Genomic DNA, 15,723 nt, shown 5'->3' on the forward strand with positions numbered 1-15,723 from the left:
CCTTTCTTCACTTACAAATTGGAAATGGTGGTGTAATCAAATGAGTGATATACATATAAAGTTAGTTTAGTAACATCAGGAAGGTCATCTGGTTTTTTCAAGAAATGTCTATTTCTCTATGTTCTGGTGTAAAGGTCTCATTTCCAGTATAATGTAGCCAATCGTGAGAATGTATGTGAAAGGGTGTTAGGAATATTTTACTTTAGAAATGGCTGAATATGTGTGCATTTAAAATTGTATTTAAACATTTAAGTAAAGTAAAGGTGACACCTGGAGACAGGTTGGAAAAGATATACTAATCAGTTTGTAAAAAAAGTATATGAAAAATGGTATGTTTTAGTAAATTCAGCTTTTACAATACAAGAAGAAATAAGCAAAGAATAAAAATAATTTTTGTGTTAAGGCGTGCGACTCGTAATCTGGGGGTCGCAGGTTCGCATCCCCATCGAGCTAAACGTGCTCGCCCTTTCAGCCGTGGGGGCGTTATAATGTGACAGTCAATCCCACTATTCGTTGGTAAAAGAGTTGCCCAAGAGTAGACTTTGGATGATGATGACTAGCTGCCTTCCCTCTTGTCTTACACTGCTAAATTAGGGACAGCTAGCACAGATAGCCCTCGAGTAACTTTGTGTGAAATTTAAAAAACAAACAAACAAAAAATAATTTTTTTGACAAAGATTAAACAAGCGAATGAAGATCATCGATTCCAGGTTCTAGATTAAGTCCAAAAGGTTGAACAATATTTAGATTAGCAATCCAATAAGTTTCTTGTATTTCTCTGTAAGGTTTAATTTTGAATCCTGTTTTCAATGGTTCAACAGAACAGTATAATGAAACCTTATTTCATCAAAATAAAAAAAAATGAAAATTTGGTAAATAATAATATGGTTATAGGCTTTCTAAACTACTGAAAAAACTTAGTCACTGGCAACCCTGTAGTACTTAACGTGTGTGCTTGGGTTTATTACATGTGCTACATGGTTCCAATATATGATATGATATATAGTGATGAATAAAAGTTATTGCAATCACTCTTTACATTGTTTTATTAAATATTTTCATATTTAAATATTTCATGCCTTATGTATTTATTGTGTGTTTTTCTCCTCTATTTTCAGGAATAACCAAGCTTATCAATGATAATGTGTATGAAGCTGCCTTTCCTTTACATGAGGTCAGTTAACTCATTCGATTCTTCTTTTCAAGTGTGATGTTGATTAAGTATTGTGAAAGTACAATTTTTCATGTGTTAAAAGTATTGTTCACGGTTATTTCTACAGCCAGTGTGTATTATATCAGGTTTATGACCTGATGAATTTGTGTGATAGGGTTTTTCCTGTAGTTTGTAATTAATATTATTTTCCAGTAAAGTGCACTTTAACATATTTTTATTAGTTGTCATTATACTTGGAGATATTTCACTTCCTGTATCAGTAAAATAATAGTTATGTTGATAATTTACTTTGACATATTATTAGTGGGAATGTGATTCTTCAGATGACGAAGCTCCTCGGAAATGGTTATTGAACAACTGGGCTTCATTTTCGGCAATATATAAAAACAACCTCTTGATGACATCAAATGAGTGTTAATAAGTAATTACCTGGACAGAATTTTTTTAATATAAAAAATCACTTGGTAAAAGTTTTGAGTTCAACCTAAAGATTGAAATTACCAAAAAAAACATCTTATATTTGTATGCCATGTTTAGAGTCTCGGTTGGAGTTTTATTCATACTGGTTGTGTTTTGAAAGAGTTCATTCCAAATACAATAATTATATATAAGGAGAGTCAGTCATGATAGGAGGCAGAGAATTCTCTCATGTTGCTAATGTATTATTTTTATTGAGCTATAAAATTCTATAAAGATGTGGTAATAACCAAAATATATGTAGATCTAATAGTATTAGTATGTAGTTAATCAAATGTTTCTATTGTATAATATACTTTCAATTTCTGAATTTCAAAAGTAAAATTTAATTTGTAACGTCTTAGTGTTCACATTTCTGTATCACATGATAGCAATTGTTTGTTTCAAATTGCTCAACTTAGATAGTCTTTTCACTTGTATTTGATTAACTGAGATCGAATACAACTTTCAGACTTACAGATTTTCCTAATACAAAACATAATGTTATAGTTACCAAGCCAACCCATAAAGCTCTCTTCTCTTACATACAGTCTTTCAGAAATGTAAATAATTCTTTCTCTCTCTCATTCTGTCTTTGACATTTGCTATTACATTATTGATAACCATCAGAAAATAAATATTTAATCTTCTGTTTTATGTATAATGCCATCTCGTTCACAGGATGGCTTTTTTAGTTTCTCGGAACATAGATTCAAATCCGCTATCACTAAATTTAGTTTAACCAGCTAAGGAAATTGTTTTGATGCACAATGTTTGGTTAGAAAACCAGTTAAATTGTAATAATTATTGGACATTGTATGCTTTGTGTTTATTATTGTTTGTGCTCTAAATTGTGTGTTTGAAATTAATAAATAATTTGGGAAAAAAATTAAAAACAGCCCCATTGAAAATTTGGATTGTTGTGTTTTCTTTATGGGTACCTTACTTTGTTGGGTGATGCTCACAGGTATGAATAAGGGGAAGAAAAAATATAAAAGAGTTACCAAACAGTTTATTATTTTTATCACTCATGTTTGATTATTTTCTAAATTATACCTCAGATAAATCAGTTACTTTGAGCCATGTGATTGATGGAATGTGGTAAGTGATTAATCACAGGACTAATTAATCAGTGTTTAGCTAATTAATTATTTTCACACAAGCTATTTGTAGCTGGAATAATTGCAAAGAATAATAATTGGAACCATTAATTTTTATTGAACAATTAAAATATTTGTAATATTTTTTGTAATAAATTGATTTAAACAAAATTTCAGTTAATCAGTTATTTTATGTGGCATTATCATTGAAATTGATAGTTGTGTATTATGATTGATTTAAATGTTCAGCTGTACTGTGTTTATTCTATAAACTTAAAACAAAATTGCATTTTTTTTACAGTAAGGACATTTGTAAAGACTACAAGGACACCATTTTATGTCCTCAGTGTGATGTAGATATGGAAGATTAGGCCAGACATGTACTTTTGTCAGAATAACTTATCTTTTCGACAATTGTGCTGATGTATTTTTTGCTGTTTTTTATGTCACTCTGGGGTAAGTATTATATAGATTTACATGTAAAAGCTGAGGAAGAATAAATAATATTCTCTTCTTTAGACTCTGTTAGAGATTTCATACACAAAATATCAAATTTTTTGTTATTTAGTTTTAAGACTTTTTTCAAGTAATGTTTTTCTTGTGCCTGTTTTCTTTTTGCATGTTGACTATCGAACATGCATAGTAATTTTGATTTTAAGATTAAAAATACTTGTATGCATCAGAAAATGTTCAAATTTCACATACAAAATTTTTATAACCTCCAAATAATTATCAAACATTTTTGTACAGAAAAAACTTAATGTTTTGTCTGTTATCCTTACTAATGAAATTCTGTATGGGCTTGATAGATTTGACCACTATAAACAATTAGGAAATTAATATAAATAATGCTTTTTCTCATTCTGGAATAACTACAAACTATAACTCATGTAAAATAGCTTAAATTTGATAACATTATACATTTATGTACAAGGGGAGGACAAAAAAGTGTCCCTCCCTTGAAAATGTTGTTAATTTATTTGATATCATATTTGAACAGATCTCGTGAAGTGCATTTTACACGTTTTCTTTGTTATCTAATGAAATATATAACAAATTAACAGCACTTTCAAGGGGGCCACTTTTCTTGTCCACCCCCTGTATATATATTTGTGTATATATATATATATGTATGTATGTATGTATGTATGTATGTGTGCGTGTGTGTGTATATATATTATTTTTATTATATTGATCTTTCAACTGTGCCTGGATAACAGTATAGAAGTTACAATGACAAGGTGCATGTGTGCTCATGCTACCATATCCAGTAATATGAAACTGACCTTTACAAAGGACCTGAATTTTGGGAAAGTAACTCACTAAGAAAATCCTCATGAGATGTTTAGTAATGGATGCCCATAACAAAAGGGTTACTTCAACATAAAAATGTCCAACATTGTATTTCTGCAATACTTGAAATGGCCTTAATTTCAAACCAACATAAAGCACATCAAATTTGCTACACATCCAAGACTTTAAACTTCTATAACTGAAATCACACATCAAACACTTCAAACTAATTCCAAAAGCATGTTATTACTTTGAGATTTCTTCATCTGTAATTTTTCAAGAAAAAAAGAAAACACTTTACAAGCTTTTTAATTACTGACACTTTGGTGAACAAAAATAGTTGAATTAATTCTCATAAGTCATGTCAGTTTAAAGAGTAATTTATATTCTGTTGCAATTTCTGTCTTTACTAATGATAAACTTTGTCACTTTGTTTTTATTTGCTTTCAGCTGTAATATTTCTTGAATTGTGGAAAAGGTATTTGGAAATAATTACCCACCACTGGGATATGACTAGTTTTGATACTTTAGAGATAATGTGTACTTTTACCTTGGAAATTAACTTTGTCACAATGGGCTTGTGTATTGAACATGAACTTTTAACCATGGCAGTATACCTACTGTGATTCTGAAGGAACTAGTTGTGTCATCACAAACTTTGACAGTAATCATACAAGTATTTTAATTATATGTTGTCAGTGTTGACTGTTATGATTGCAAAGTGATTTTTCATGTTAAAATTAAAAATACTTCATTTGAAAATTTTCAACTTTTGCTTATGTAGTTCTTTAAACCTCCTTCATAAATATCAGATGTTGTTTGCTGTCAGTAAAAAGTTTATTTTATCTGTTGTTTTACAAACTATAACTCTTTAAATGATCAGTCAATTCAAACACCCTCATAACCACCATAAGAAATTGTGAAATAATTGTAAATTACTTTTTTTATTGTGCTTGAATGACAGCAAATTGTGACCTGAAACTATGATAGTTTATCCTAAATAACTAAAAACTTGTGACAATATACATCTGTTTATTCTTAATGTTATAGTTTTATCGACTTTTGAACCACGTGTAACTATTAATCCATCCTCACAAGTTTTAAATCACTTGGTGAACATTCAACTCATGTTACCTTATTGAATTACATTAAACAATATGAATTTATTATTACTATTCATTATTTTAGCTAATCTAACCTAACAACTTTCTTGTTTTTTCATTTTAGTTACTTTTATAGTAATAAATAAAGAATATTCATGAAAAAACATAAAATGTACTGTTTACCAGCATCTTTTTTTGTTCTTTACTAATGGCACTACCACACTAAATGCCCCTTGCTAGTACAGCAGTAAGTCTATGGATATACAACAGCAGAGAGAACTATTGGTAGCTTGTAAAAGAGAGGCGGTGATAGGTGTGCATGCCTAGTGTATGACATCATAAATGAATAAGATAGAAAGCTGTAAAATTTTTGCCTTGCCTGAGTAATAACTAATTTACATAAAATTATTCAATTCTTGGAGGGGTGATAAGTAAATTCTAGAAGAAGAAAGAATCTAAGAACTTAAATCCTATTAAAATTTGATTCAGTAATAACATTGTGATACAAAGTTTACTTGTATACATCGATAATAAACTTGTTTAATTACATTTTGAATTTAACTCTGTAAAAGGTTGTGACATATGCAGTTTGACCTACTTGATGTGAAAGGGTTAATGACCTTGTTTTCCTGCCTTGAGTGGGTGCTCAGGACAAGTTTGTTTGTTTCCAGTATGATACTTACAGCTACTCTCTAGTATTTCCCTTTGAACATATTTTCAAACTTTGTCTTATAAAAATAATGTTTGAATGTTCCCTAAAGGTATTCTTTTGAGAAAATTTCTCAAAAATACATGTTTAAAAATGTAAATTTCTTAACACACAGATATGATGTTTTACCTGAACTGTTGATCATAATGTGTATTTTTTTTTATATCACCAGGAACATCCAAGGCCAGAATATTTAGCTAAGTTATCAACAGTAAAGAAAAGGAAAGTAAAATTTATTACAGGGGTAAGAATAGCACTATTATCAATTTATAATAAACATAAAAACAAACATCTGACTTTTTGCTCAGTTGTTTCCACAATTTGTCTTGGTTTTTTTTATACAAGTCCAGATCTATCTGTTGATGATGATTTTACAGTGTTGTAGTTGATTATCAGATTATAAGTTGTAAGATGACACTAAAAGTGTTTGGTATTGGTTTTACAACAAAACTGTAACTAAATATACTCTATCAAACAAAATTAACAAGCTATGTATCTTTTGTATGAATTCTTTCTTAAAATTATTAAACTTAAAAAAATGGCTTATTCTTCTTGAAAAATACAATTATTTTGGGTAAATGGTCTTCAAAGGTATAATTTAAAAAGGGTAATAAAAACCTTTTTTTTAAGTACTTCAGTGTAAATGCACCACATGTCGTTTAAAAGATGGCAAAGTATAAAAAATCGATGTTAATAATAAAAGTTAAAAGATCTTGATAGAACATTGTTTAAGATTGAAAATTTAAAATGTCAACGTTTATGCTTGTTTGAAATATTCTCATTTAAAGTTCCTGGCCTGGCTGCCAGGTGGTTAAGGCACTTGACTCGTAATTAAAATGTGATGGTCAATCCCATTATTTGTTCGTCAAAGAGTAGCTCAAGAGTTGGCAGTGGGTGGTGATGACTAGCTGCCTTCCCTCTAGTCTTATACTGCTAAATTAGAGACGACTAGCACAGATAGCCCTTGTGTAGATTTGTGTGAAATTCAAAACGAAGCAAATCATTTAAAGCTCATTAAATTTTATCCCCTTTTTTAAAAAACAAACAAACAGGTTAGATGTTACCTAAGTTTTGGTTTTATTATCCCCTTCAGAAATAATGTTAATTGAACTTCAGAAGGAATATTACAGTAGTTTTTTATCAGTTCTGGTTCTTTGTCTAAGGCCACGTGTTTGAACTTTATTTCTTACAAGTTATGAAAATTTATTAATTAGTTTTTTACTGATGTGTTTTTCTAAATGCTTCTGTGATGTACACTGTAACAGGAAAACGAACCATGTGTTTCCATTTGGAAGAAACGAGTCTCATGCACCATATTTTCCTGGTCTCTGATGTTACTACTTGAGAGTATTTATTTATGAATTAATTTGAAGTATATAGGTGTGTACACTAAAGTTATGTGAACATTTAAGATTTCAGATTTAAAGAAGAACCAATTTTGAGAACAATGAAGTTTAGAAACAGGTTCAATAGGTAATGAAGACTTTATTTAACACAGTAACGGTATTTGGTCTTCAGTGGGAATGAGAAATTGATCTATATACAGGAATATGTATGTATGTGTACATTATTATTAAAAATTATTAATTTAGAAAGGGGCAACTAGGGACTCTTAAAAAATAAACAAACTATTTTGTCTCCACTAAAGTTGATAAGTACTGTAGGCATGGAGTTAAAAGAGGGATTTATGGCTTAAGTAAATAATACAGACATTACTTCCAGCTGTATTTATTTATTTTTTTAGAGTCTTTAGCTGTAGGCTTGACAATACAGTCTTTGTATTTTGATTCATGTTGTTTCTTTATTTTTCTGACAGTCTAGAATGAGTTTTAATTATATTGTTACTTAAGTTGTTGTTTATATTCATTTATAGAAAATACATTCTAAACTTCATAAGTGCATGTGAATTCAGTTGAATGTTACATATTTTTTAACAGTTTACTGTTGGTTCTGCTTTATGTTCCACTCATCACCACATATTAAAAATAAATAACAAATGTGCAAGAGAGAATAAACATATTTACTGGTATACACCTGTAACAAACAAACTGTAAAGTTGTTCTCAAAGGACCATTGTGAAGGCAAATATTGTATGATCACAAATTTAATGACTAGCTTCCATCAACTTGCACTATTATGTAACAAAAGATGAACAGCAACAAAGGAATCTCATCAGAATGAAATAATGTTTCTTTTAATATTATACAACAAAGGTTAATTCAACATAAACAGACACAGTCACATGCTAACTTTGATAGGTTTACATAACAAATGTGTTTGTTCTTCAATAGCCTGCTGTGTACGAGTGTTTGTTAGAATAAGGCAACACAAATAATTCATTTATATCTCCTGGTAATATTGAAACATGAATGTTTTAAAGTGTCTTTAAAGTTGATATAGTCATGTGAAGATTGTATGCAAAAAATGGTCGTCAGTTAGCAAAAATGGCCATTAACTTCATTATTTTCTAAATATGTATACTTTATCAATGTGTATATGCTCAATCTGAAACCTGGTTAGACAATGTTTTGCTCAATAACATAATAGCAATCAACCAAATAACTATAAGAAGTTTTGCATTTGCACTGATATCTGGGACCTGAAGTCATAAATTCATGGCAAAAAAACATGAAATCTTGATTTTTATTCAAAGTACACTTCTTGTTGGCTGGCAAAAAATAGCATTATTTAACCTTTTTTCTGTAGACAACTTTTTCTGTGCATGCCTCAAGGTTTTGATGAGTTACATTCAAAAGTTGATTATACTATTTTCTTTTTATGATATACTGATAAATAAACCCTGAAAACATAGCTCATAATCCATGTTTTAATAGTATACAAGTTTAAAGATTTTACTTTCAGAAGGCAATATTTAAAATAGAAAAACTGGAATTTTCTAGTGTAAGAATTGTAACATTTTTTCTCTAGGCCTTTTCTTCTTTAATTTATTTACCACCCCTCCAAGAAGTAAAAAATGAAATTTAATGTAAATCACTTATTATGATATAATTTTGCTTAGGCATACTATAATTTTCATAACCTTTAATATTACTTGGTCTCGGAGACATGAAATCAAATCCATCTTGCAACACCCATCTGTGATGCCCTCTTTATTAGAAATTACCAATAACTGTTTAAGCGACTCAATAAGGTGTTACTTAAAAAATTAATAGAAAGCCATGGTTTTCATCTGTCAAGTGATTTATCATATTGCAATGTTTTCTGTAAATATAATTCCATATTTTGCTTTCAATTCAACCTTGATTACCATGGGAAATTCAATGTGTAAAAATAGGAATCTCTTGAGATCAGTTAGGTTAGATTAAGTAAAATAAGTACTACTGTTACTACTAATAATAACAATCTGAGGGTTGCAGGTTCAAATCCCTGTTACACCAAACATGCTCACCCTTTCAGCTGTTGTGACATTATAATGTGACGGTCAATCCCACTATTCGTTGGTAAAAGAGTAGCCCAAGAATTGGTGGTGGGTGGTGATGACTAGCTGTTTTTTCCCTCTAGTTTTGCACTGCTAAATTAGGGACAGTTAGTGCAGATAGCCCTTGTGCACAAAATTAAAAAAAAACACCAAAAACACAAACAAAGAAAAAAACTAACAATAATAATATTTTAAAAAATGTTCATGAGTAGCTCGTGCATTATGGAATTCAAAAGCATAACAAGAGCTGCATATTTGTCATATGATTTACAACTTATTAAGGCATGAATAGTAATTAGTCAGGGGTTATAAAGGCAATAAAACAATAAAATTTAACAATGTATATACATACACACACTATTATGATCATAAAACTATTTAGTATAAACCTAAGTAGTTTAATATCACAATTTAAAGTCCTTCCAGACAGTGTTTCTTTACTGCTTCAGGGGTTACACCAGTGACAAGTCTTTAGGTTTAAATATTACACGAAAAAAGTCAGAAATTTTTGAGTCTAAGAAAAGTATTTTTAATCTAAACATGGAAATCAACACTCAGACAAGTATACAGAAACTCTCTATTTATATATCTATACATATGTAAGTATTCACAGATACATTTTTAGTAAAAATACTCCATTAAAAAAATATAATCTTTGGTGTGCAAAAAACTTTTTATGTTTACATAAAGCCTGCCAAATGATGTGAATATATCGTAATTCTTTAACAAGCACAGAATAATTATTATGTCAGTTCCTGGGATTGAGCCTGTTGTGAGAAAGTTAAAACTATGAAGAATCAATCTCTGCACAGTTTTTCATGTTAGACACACATATTCTTTAAATTTTTAGGTTTGAAACTTTATTTTTTTGGACCATTTGGTCCTGAACAAGTTATGAGTACTCTTGCTCACCAACTTATATCTTATTGTACTTTTCAGTCTTGTGTTCTTTCTTAGATATTTTATAAAGTGGTATTGCCACAATAATTTTGAAACTGTTTTTCTACATTTCCTTCAAGTGTGGAACAGGATGGTGTTTGTTTGAACTCTCTTTGCAGTCAGCTATAATTGTGGTAGGGAAGCAGTTCGTTAACGCCATGGTGGAAATGGGTGTTCTGTAAGTTTTTTAGTTTAAATAGATATTTATTGTAATAATTGCATGTAAGAGCATTTTCTATGACAGTTGGCTCATTTTGAGACTTACGAACTGTGTTGTAGTTTTTTATCAAAAAGTCATTTTGAGGTTTTCAAGATTTGAAGTTTATTAATGTTCAGTCAAACATGTAATAAGTCAGATTGTATGTAAAATTACATTATTTATACATTCATGTCAGCAACAAAACCTGTTTTTATTTTAGAACTAGGTAAAAATATTTTTGTATTTATCAAGATGGCTGTTACGGCTTTACAAGAAATGGTCAGTGTGTAAAAAAGGGTGAGTGTGTTCATGAAAACCATGCACCCACTCAGTGGGAGAGTGACTACAACTTAATAAACCAAGAACAAATTGGTCTTTTTGGTGTATATCTGAAAATGAGTAAGGCTTAAGTTGAACTAAAATAATGATATGAAAATAATTACATTAATAGATAAATATGTTGTACATAATAACTTGAACACGTTAAAATGGTACTTTTTCCATGTCTGTGAAAAATGTTAAATCTTTGACAATCACCTTGTAGTTTGTACATTATTCAACAGCCTTAAAATCAAGTTATTCTTATTCAAGTTAACTGAGTAATTGGCTGCTATGGAAATGAATGATATATTATTTTAAGTTCCTCCAACATAGTTTAAAATATTTTTAAGTAGTTAATGTATAATTAACAGTAAATATTAAATGTGTGATATGATAATAATGTATGTGAAAACAGTAGTTGGAGCAGCACTTAGAAAGTTTTTGATGATGTAGAAATTGATATGAACTGTGTTCATTGCTAAGCCTGAAGGGTTATAATGCTAAGATTAATCATTTGATTCCTGCTGTGGTTATGGGTCAAATTCCACATTGTACAACTTCACATTTAACAACAAACAAAGAAATTGTTTTTAGTTTTATGGGTTTCACCTTTTTTTTCAGAACATTGTAATCTATAGAGGAAACATTTATTAAATACCTGTAAAACAGTTACACCACCTCAATGATTAGTATTTTCTAGAACAGCAATTTTAAAGGTCCTTGTCTGTGTTTTAGTTTGTTTGTTTTTTAAATGAAACATTATTAATATGCTACTTGATTTTGACATTAATGTTTCTGTATTGACTTTTATGTCAAACTAGAAATTAAATCTCTTATTCAACCACCTCTAGACCTGAATCTACTACATTAGGTTAGATTTTCTCTATTATTAAAGTTTGATACTTCCAGGAGTCACCACATGTATTATAGTTATTGTATTCCATTAATTACAGTAACTTTAGACTATATTTAACTGTCTAAATCATAAGAACTTCCTTAAACATTAAATGTACAGTTTAGTTAATAAACGTTTTTGTAATTTATTATCCTTCTGTAGTGTTGCAGTTTGGATTTTCCACAATTTTTGTGGCTACATTTCCTCGCACCATTGTTTGCTATGCTGAACATCATCATAAAAATCAGGCTCGGTGCTAGGAAGTTTATTCGCTTATTACGACAACCTGTGGCAGAAAGAGTTAAGAACATTGGTGAGTGCACAGTGTGGTGAATACAGTAAGCTGTTTGGTTTAAGTCTGTTAAGATGAAGTTAAATTAACAATGTTACACATTTTTTATTTCAGACAAGTCTCTTGATTTATCATGTTACATACATTATATATTATTGCTCTAAATAATCAGTAATTTGAATGTAGTTGTTATTTAAATGTTAGTATGTATTAAAATATATTTGCCAACAAGATTGACATGTACTGTTCTCTTTTTTGACACAATTCTATTGAAAATATAAAAAAATAGAAAAATGATACAATTTATAGTAACAGTTATTACAAATTAGGGTTTAGGTACAAGAGGTTTAGCAACAATTCTGAGTTTTATATATGATCTAGAACTTGATGTTTTATCGACAGTCCAGGCCCATAACAAGGAAATTCAATCCAAGTTGAGTCTGTCACACCTCACTTAAGCTGGCTATCTTGGATGGCTTTGCACTGGTTAAAAGCTGACTTTTTCCAAGAATGCTATTTAATGTTCTTGTAGAAAAAAATAATATCCCAAATTAATGTGCTGAAATTGAATGGTTTGTAATGTTCAAAATCTACTACGTACCTGGTCTCCAGTTTTGTAGTTTTATGATTAATTGGTGTTAATCACAATTTTTTCTTCTGAGGCCTATATCACACTGACTTTAACTGACTAATAATATTCTTCCTGCTCTTGGCATGTTGGTTTATATAGTTTATTGTGAGTTTCTAGAATACTCACCAAAGTTGGAAGATGCTAGTATTTTCATTGAATAAATAAATATTAGATCTTACTCTTGAAAATCTTCTACAAATTTCAAGAACAGATGGGACTTGTGCAATACATGGCCAACAATATACATCACATGCAAAAAGAAAACTATTATGAAACAAGCGTAGGTACTAAAACAAACGTATTATGGTAAATCTGTTAAAACAGAGAAATCACAGTCTGAAGCTCTTAAAATGTAGACAATAATGTTGTGATACAAAACTTCATAACATACAAACACTTTTCCATTAACTGAGTGAGGCCTGATATTAGTAAATAATAACAATCACTCTGACAGTCATGTGTAAACCAATCAGTTGTAAGAAATATTTGGATTTTAGCCTTTTAGGTATTTTCATTTTCATTATGACATTCAACTTACCCAGATAGTGAATTAATGTAATATTCATACTTTGAAGTTTGTTTTATTTCAAACCTTGACTTTTTTACACTAAATATACACAGAAGAGTTATTAGAGTTAATAACTTCTGATTAGTCTTTAGTGACAAGTCTTAATTCATAACTTAGCTGAGATATATTTGTATATAATCCATTTTATACATGAATATAATGTTAATGAAAGAGAATTGTTTTGTAAGCAAAAAAATAATAAAAAGATTTAGAGAGTAAAGTTATTGAAATATATTCCAGTTATCCTAATAGGTTGATTCTATTTTGATAGGAATATGGTACAGAATTCTTAATTCTGTTGGAAAGATTTCTGTCATCACAAATGTAAGTACATAGAATTATGTACTGAGCAATGTTTGTACTTGTTCTTAACACTAACTGTTAGTAATACCACGTACATTGATTACAGTGATAAAGGAAAACTTCATACACATGTATGATATTGGAATCATTATAAGTGAAATAAACTGTTTGCATTTCCTTTCAAATTTTATCTAAGTTATAAAATTATTTTTAAAAACATTTGATGTTCAAGGTGACTATTAAATTACTGTAGTTAATGTTATAAGTATAGGTCAGTTCCAAAACTGTTACTCAATATGATTTCTTTTAGAATTTCTGTGTACTTGTATTTTTTCTGCAATGATTTTCTAAAGCACCTTTAGTGGGTTTATAAAATACATTGATGTGATTTCTTTTTTATGAGTCAGTTTACAGGTTTACACCTACTGACTATCGGTTGTTATTAATTAAAGACCAAATTTTGTGCATTAAAGAATTGTCATGGTGTTGATCCATCACAATTTTGGTGTAATATGAAGACTTAATTGTTACTATCATGAAGAGACAGGAGTTTATAATGTTTTACAATTAATGTCAACAGAAACAATAAATGATTTTAACCTTTCTAATCACTTGAAGTACAGTGTCACCATATTTTTACTCCATGTTGGAATTATATAGTATAATAATTCTATATAGTAAATTGATGTTCATTTAATATAAAAGCAATGATGTAGTAAAAACTTAAGATGAAAATGATATTATTTTCTGTTCTATCAAGCATGGTTAGTGATGCAATAGACATTTAACACAGTGAATTTCATCATTACCCACAATGTCAAACCTAGTTAACTGTGTACTATGACGTTTACATATGTGAATATTTTTTTCTACATTGTCAAATCTACTTAATGGTGTGAAACACTTAATAAGGTCTGTTCCTATACTATCAAACTAAATAATGATACAGTATGTTATTTAAGGTGAAAATATGTTATTTTCTGAACTGTTAATTCTATATTCTCACTTTTCGGACATTGATCATCACCTTTACTTCGAGTTTGGTTGATAAAATATTCTATACATTTTTCATTTCACCAGATAGGTCACTGAATGGATTTCTGAACTTTACTCTGTCAGATTTCAGTATCAGTAACTTTTCTGTTGATATGAATATTCTTTCTGAAACTGACACCAGTGTGGAATACTGCAAGTAAGTGTTAATTTTTGCTTTATTGTTTCAAAGTAACTGAGAATAAAAACAATGTATGTGTGATTAAGAACCAATGTGGTGTCTCTTTAACCCTACTGACATGGGATATCAAAGGGCACAAATCACAACCATTTTACATAGATTCAAACATTAATCCTACTGACATGGGATATGAAAGTGCACAAGTTACAACCATTTTACATAGATTCAAACTTTAACCCTATTGACATGGGATATCAAATTGTGCAAGGTGCAACCATTTTATTGAATTAGTTTCAAAGTTATCATCCATGGAAGTATTTTCCATCACTGCAACAACATTTTGACCATAATGAACCAGATGCAAGGCAATTGAATGCAACATGATACATTTGGCATGTATAAGTGGGTGGAAATTATGCCTAGCATGCATAGATAGATGGGTACAGATGATGTCTATCATGTAAAATGTATGGGTGGAAATGATGTCTAGCATGGTTAAATGTATTGGTAAAGATGATATCTAGTATGCATAGATATATGGGTGGAGACATAAAGGGTTAATTAAACTACTTAATATCAATATATATTTTTAAACTTGGTACAAAAAAGATACTTTATAACTTAAATATTAGTATTACATAAAATTTAATTCTTAACTTAAAAAATGAATATTTAAATATGTTCTCAGTCTGTACTTCTCTACACAATCTGGTGATGCTCTGACTTTTCATTTACAAGTTTTTTTCTCTTCTCTTGTGAGGGTTTCAGATTGTTCAACCAGTTAGAAACATATATATATAGTAGATACTAACAACCCAGAACATAAAATTTCAACCCAAATGACAAACCCTTCTGTTATCTTCTGTTTTTCAAGAAATCTGTGTAACTCTTTTATATTGCTGTTGGACAATTGGTTGTATTTATAAAACTAAGAAAAAGAGTGTTTTCTATGCATAAATCAGGCAAGTTTCTTTTTGTTTTGGCAGTCAAAGCCAATACTTCATGAAGCTTGCCTGATGGGTTTAGACAAAAAATGTTGTCAAGTGCATTATTCAATATTTTTTTAATGTAACATAATTATTCATAGTACAAAACAAATTTTATTATCCTTCTATAAACATAAAAAT

At 29.5% G+C, this 15,723-nt stretch overlaps 1 protein-coding gene across 8 annotated transcripts in view; it reads left to right on the plus strand.

The window, feature by feature from the left end:
• Nucleotides 1-15,723, plus strand: part of LOC143226241 (anoctamin-2-like) — a 33,237-nt gene that overhangs the window by 14,569 nt on the left and 2,945 nt on the right. For 3 of the 8 annotated variants that reach the window (XM_076457001.1, XM_076457002.1, XM_076457005.1), the window contains 7 exons: nucleotides 1,119-1,174; nucleotides 3,032-3,186; nucleotides 6,008-6,079; nucleotides 10,294-10,391; nucleotides 11,791-11,941; nucleotides 13,391-13,443; nucleotides 14,507-14,614. In XM_076457001.1, coding sequence (XP_076313116.1) covers nucleotides 13,442-13,443; nucleotides 14,507-14,614 — 110 coding nt within the window. In that variant the 5' untranslated portion in view covers nucleotides 1,119-1,174; nucleotides 3,032-3,186; nucleotides 6,008-6,079; ... (1 more) ...; nucleotides 11,791-11,941; nucleotides 13,391-13,441. Of the gene's footprint in view, nucleotides 1-1,118; nucleotides 1,175-3,031; nucleotides 3,187-6,007; nucleotides 6,080-7,247; nucleotides 7,309-10,293; nucleotides 10,392-11,790; nucleotides 11,942-13,390; nucleotides 13,444-14,502; nucleotides 14,615-15,723 lie in introns of those variants that run through there. The other 5 variants (XM_076457003.1, XM_076457006.1, XR_013014427.1 and 2 more) reach the window with 5 other exon arrangements.

The sequence above is a fragment of the Tachypleus tridentatus genome, chromosome 9, assembly GCF_004210375.1.
Source record: "Tachypleus tridentatus isolate NWPU-2018 chromosome 9, ASM421037v1, whole genome shotgun sequence".
Taxonomy (NCBI): Eukaryota; Metazoa; Arthropoda; class Merostomata; order Xiphosura; family Limulidae; genus Tachypleus; species Tachypleus tridentatus.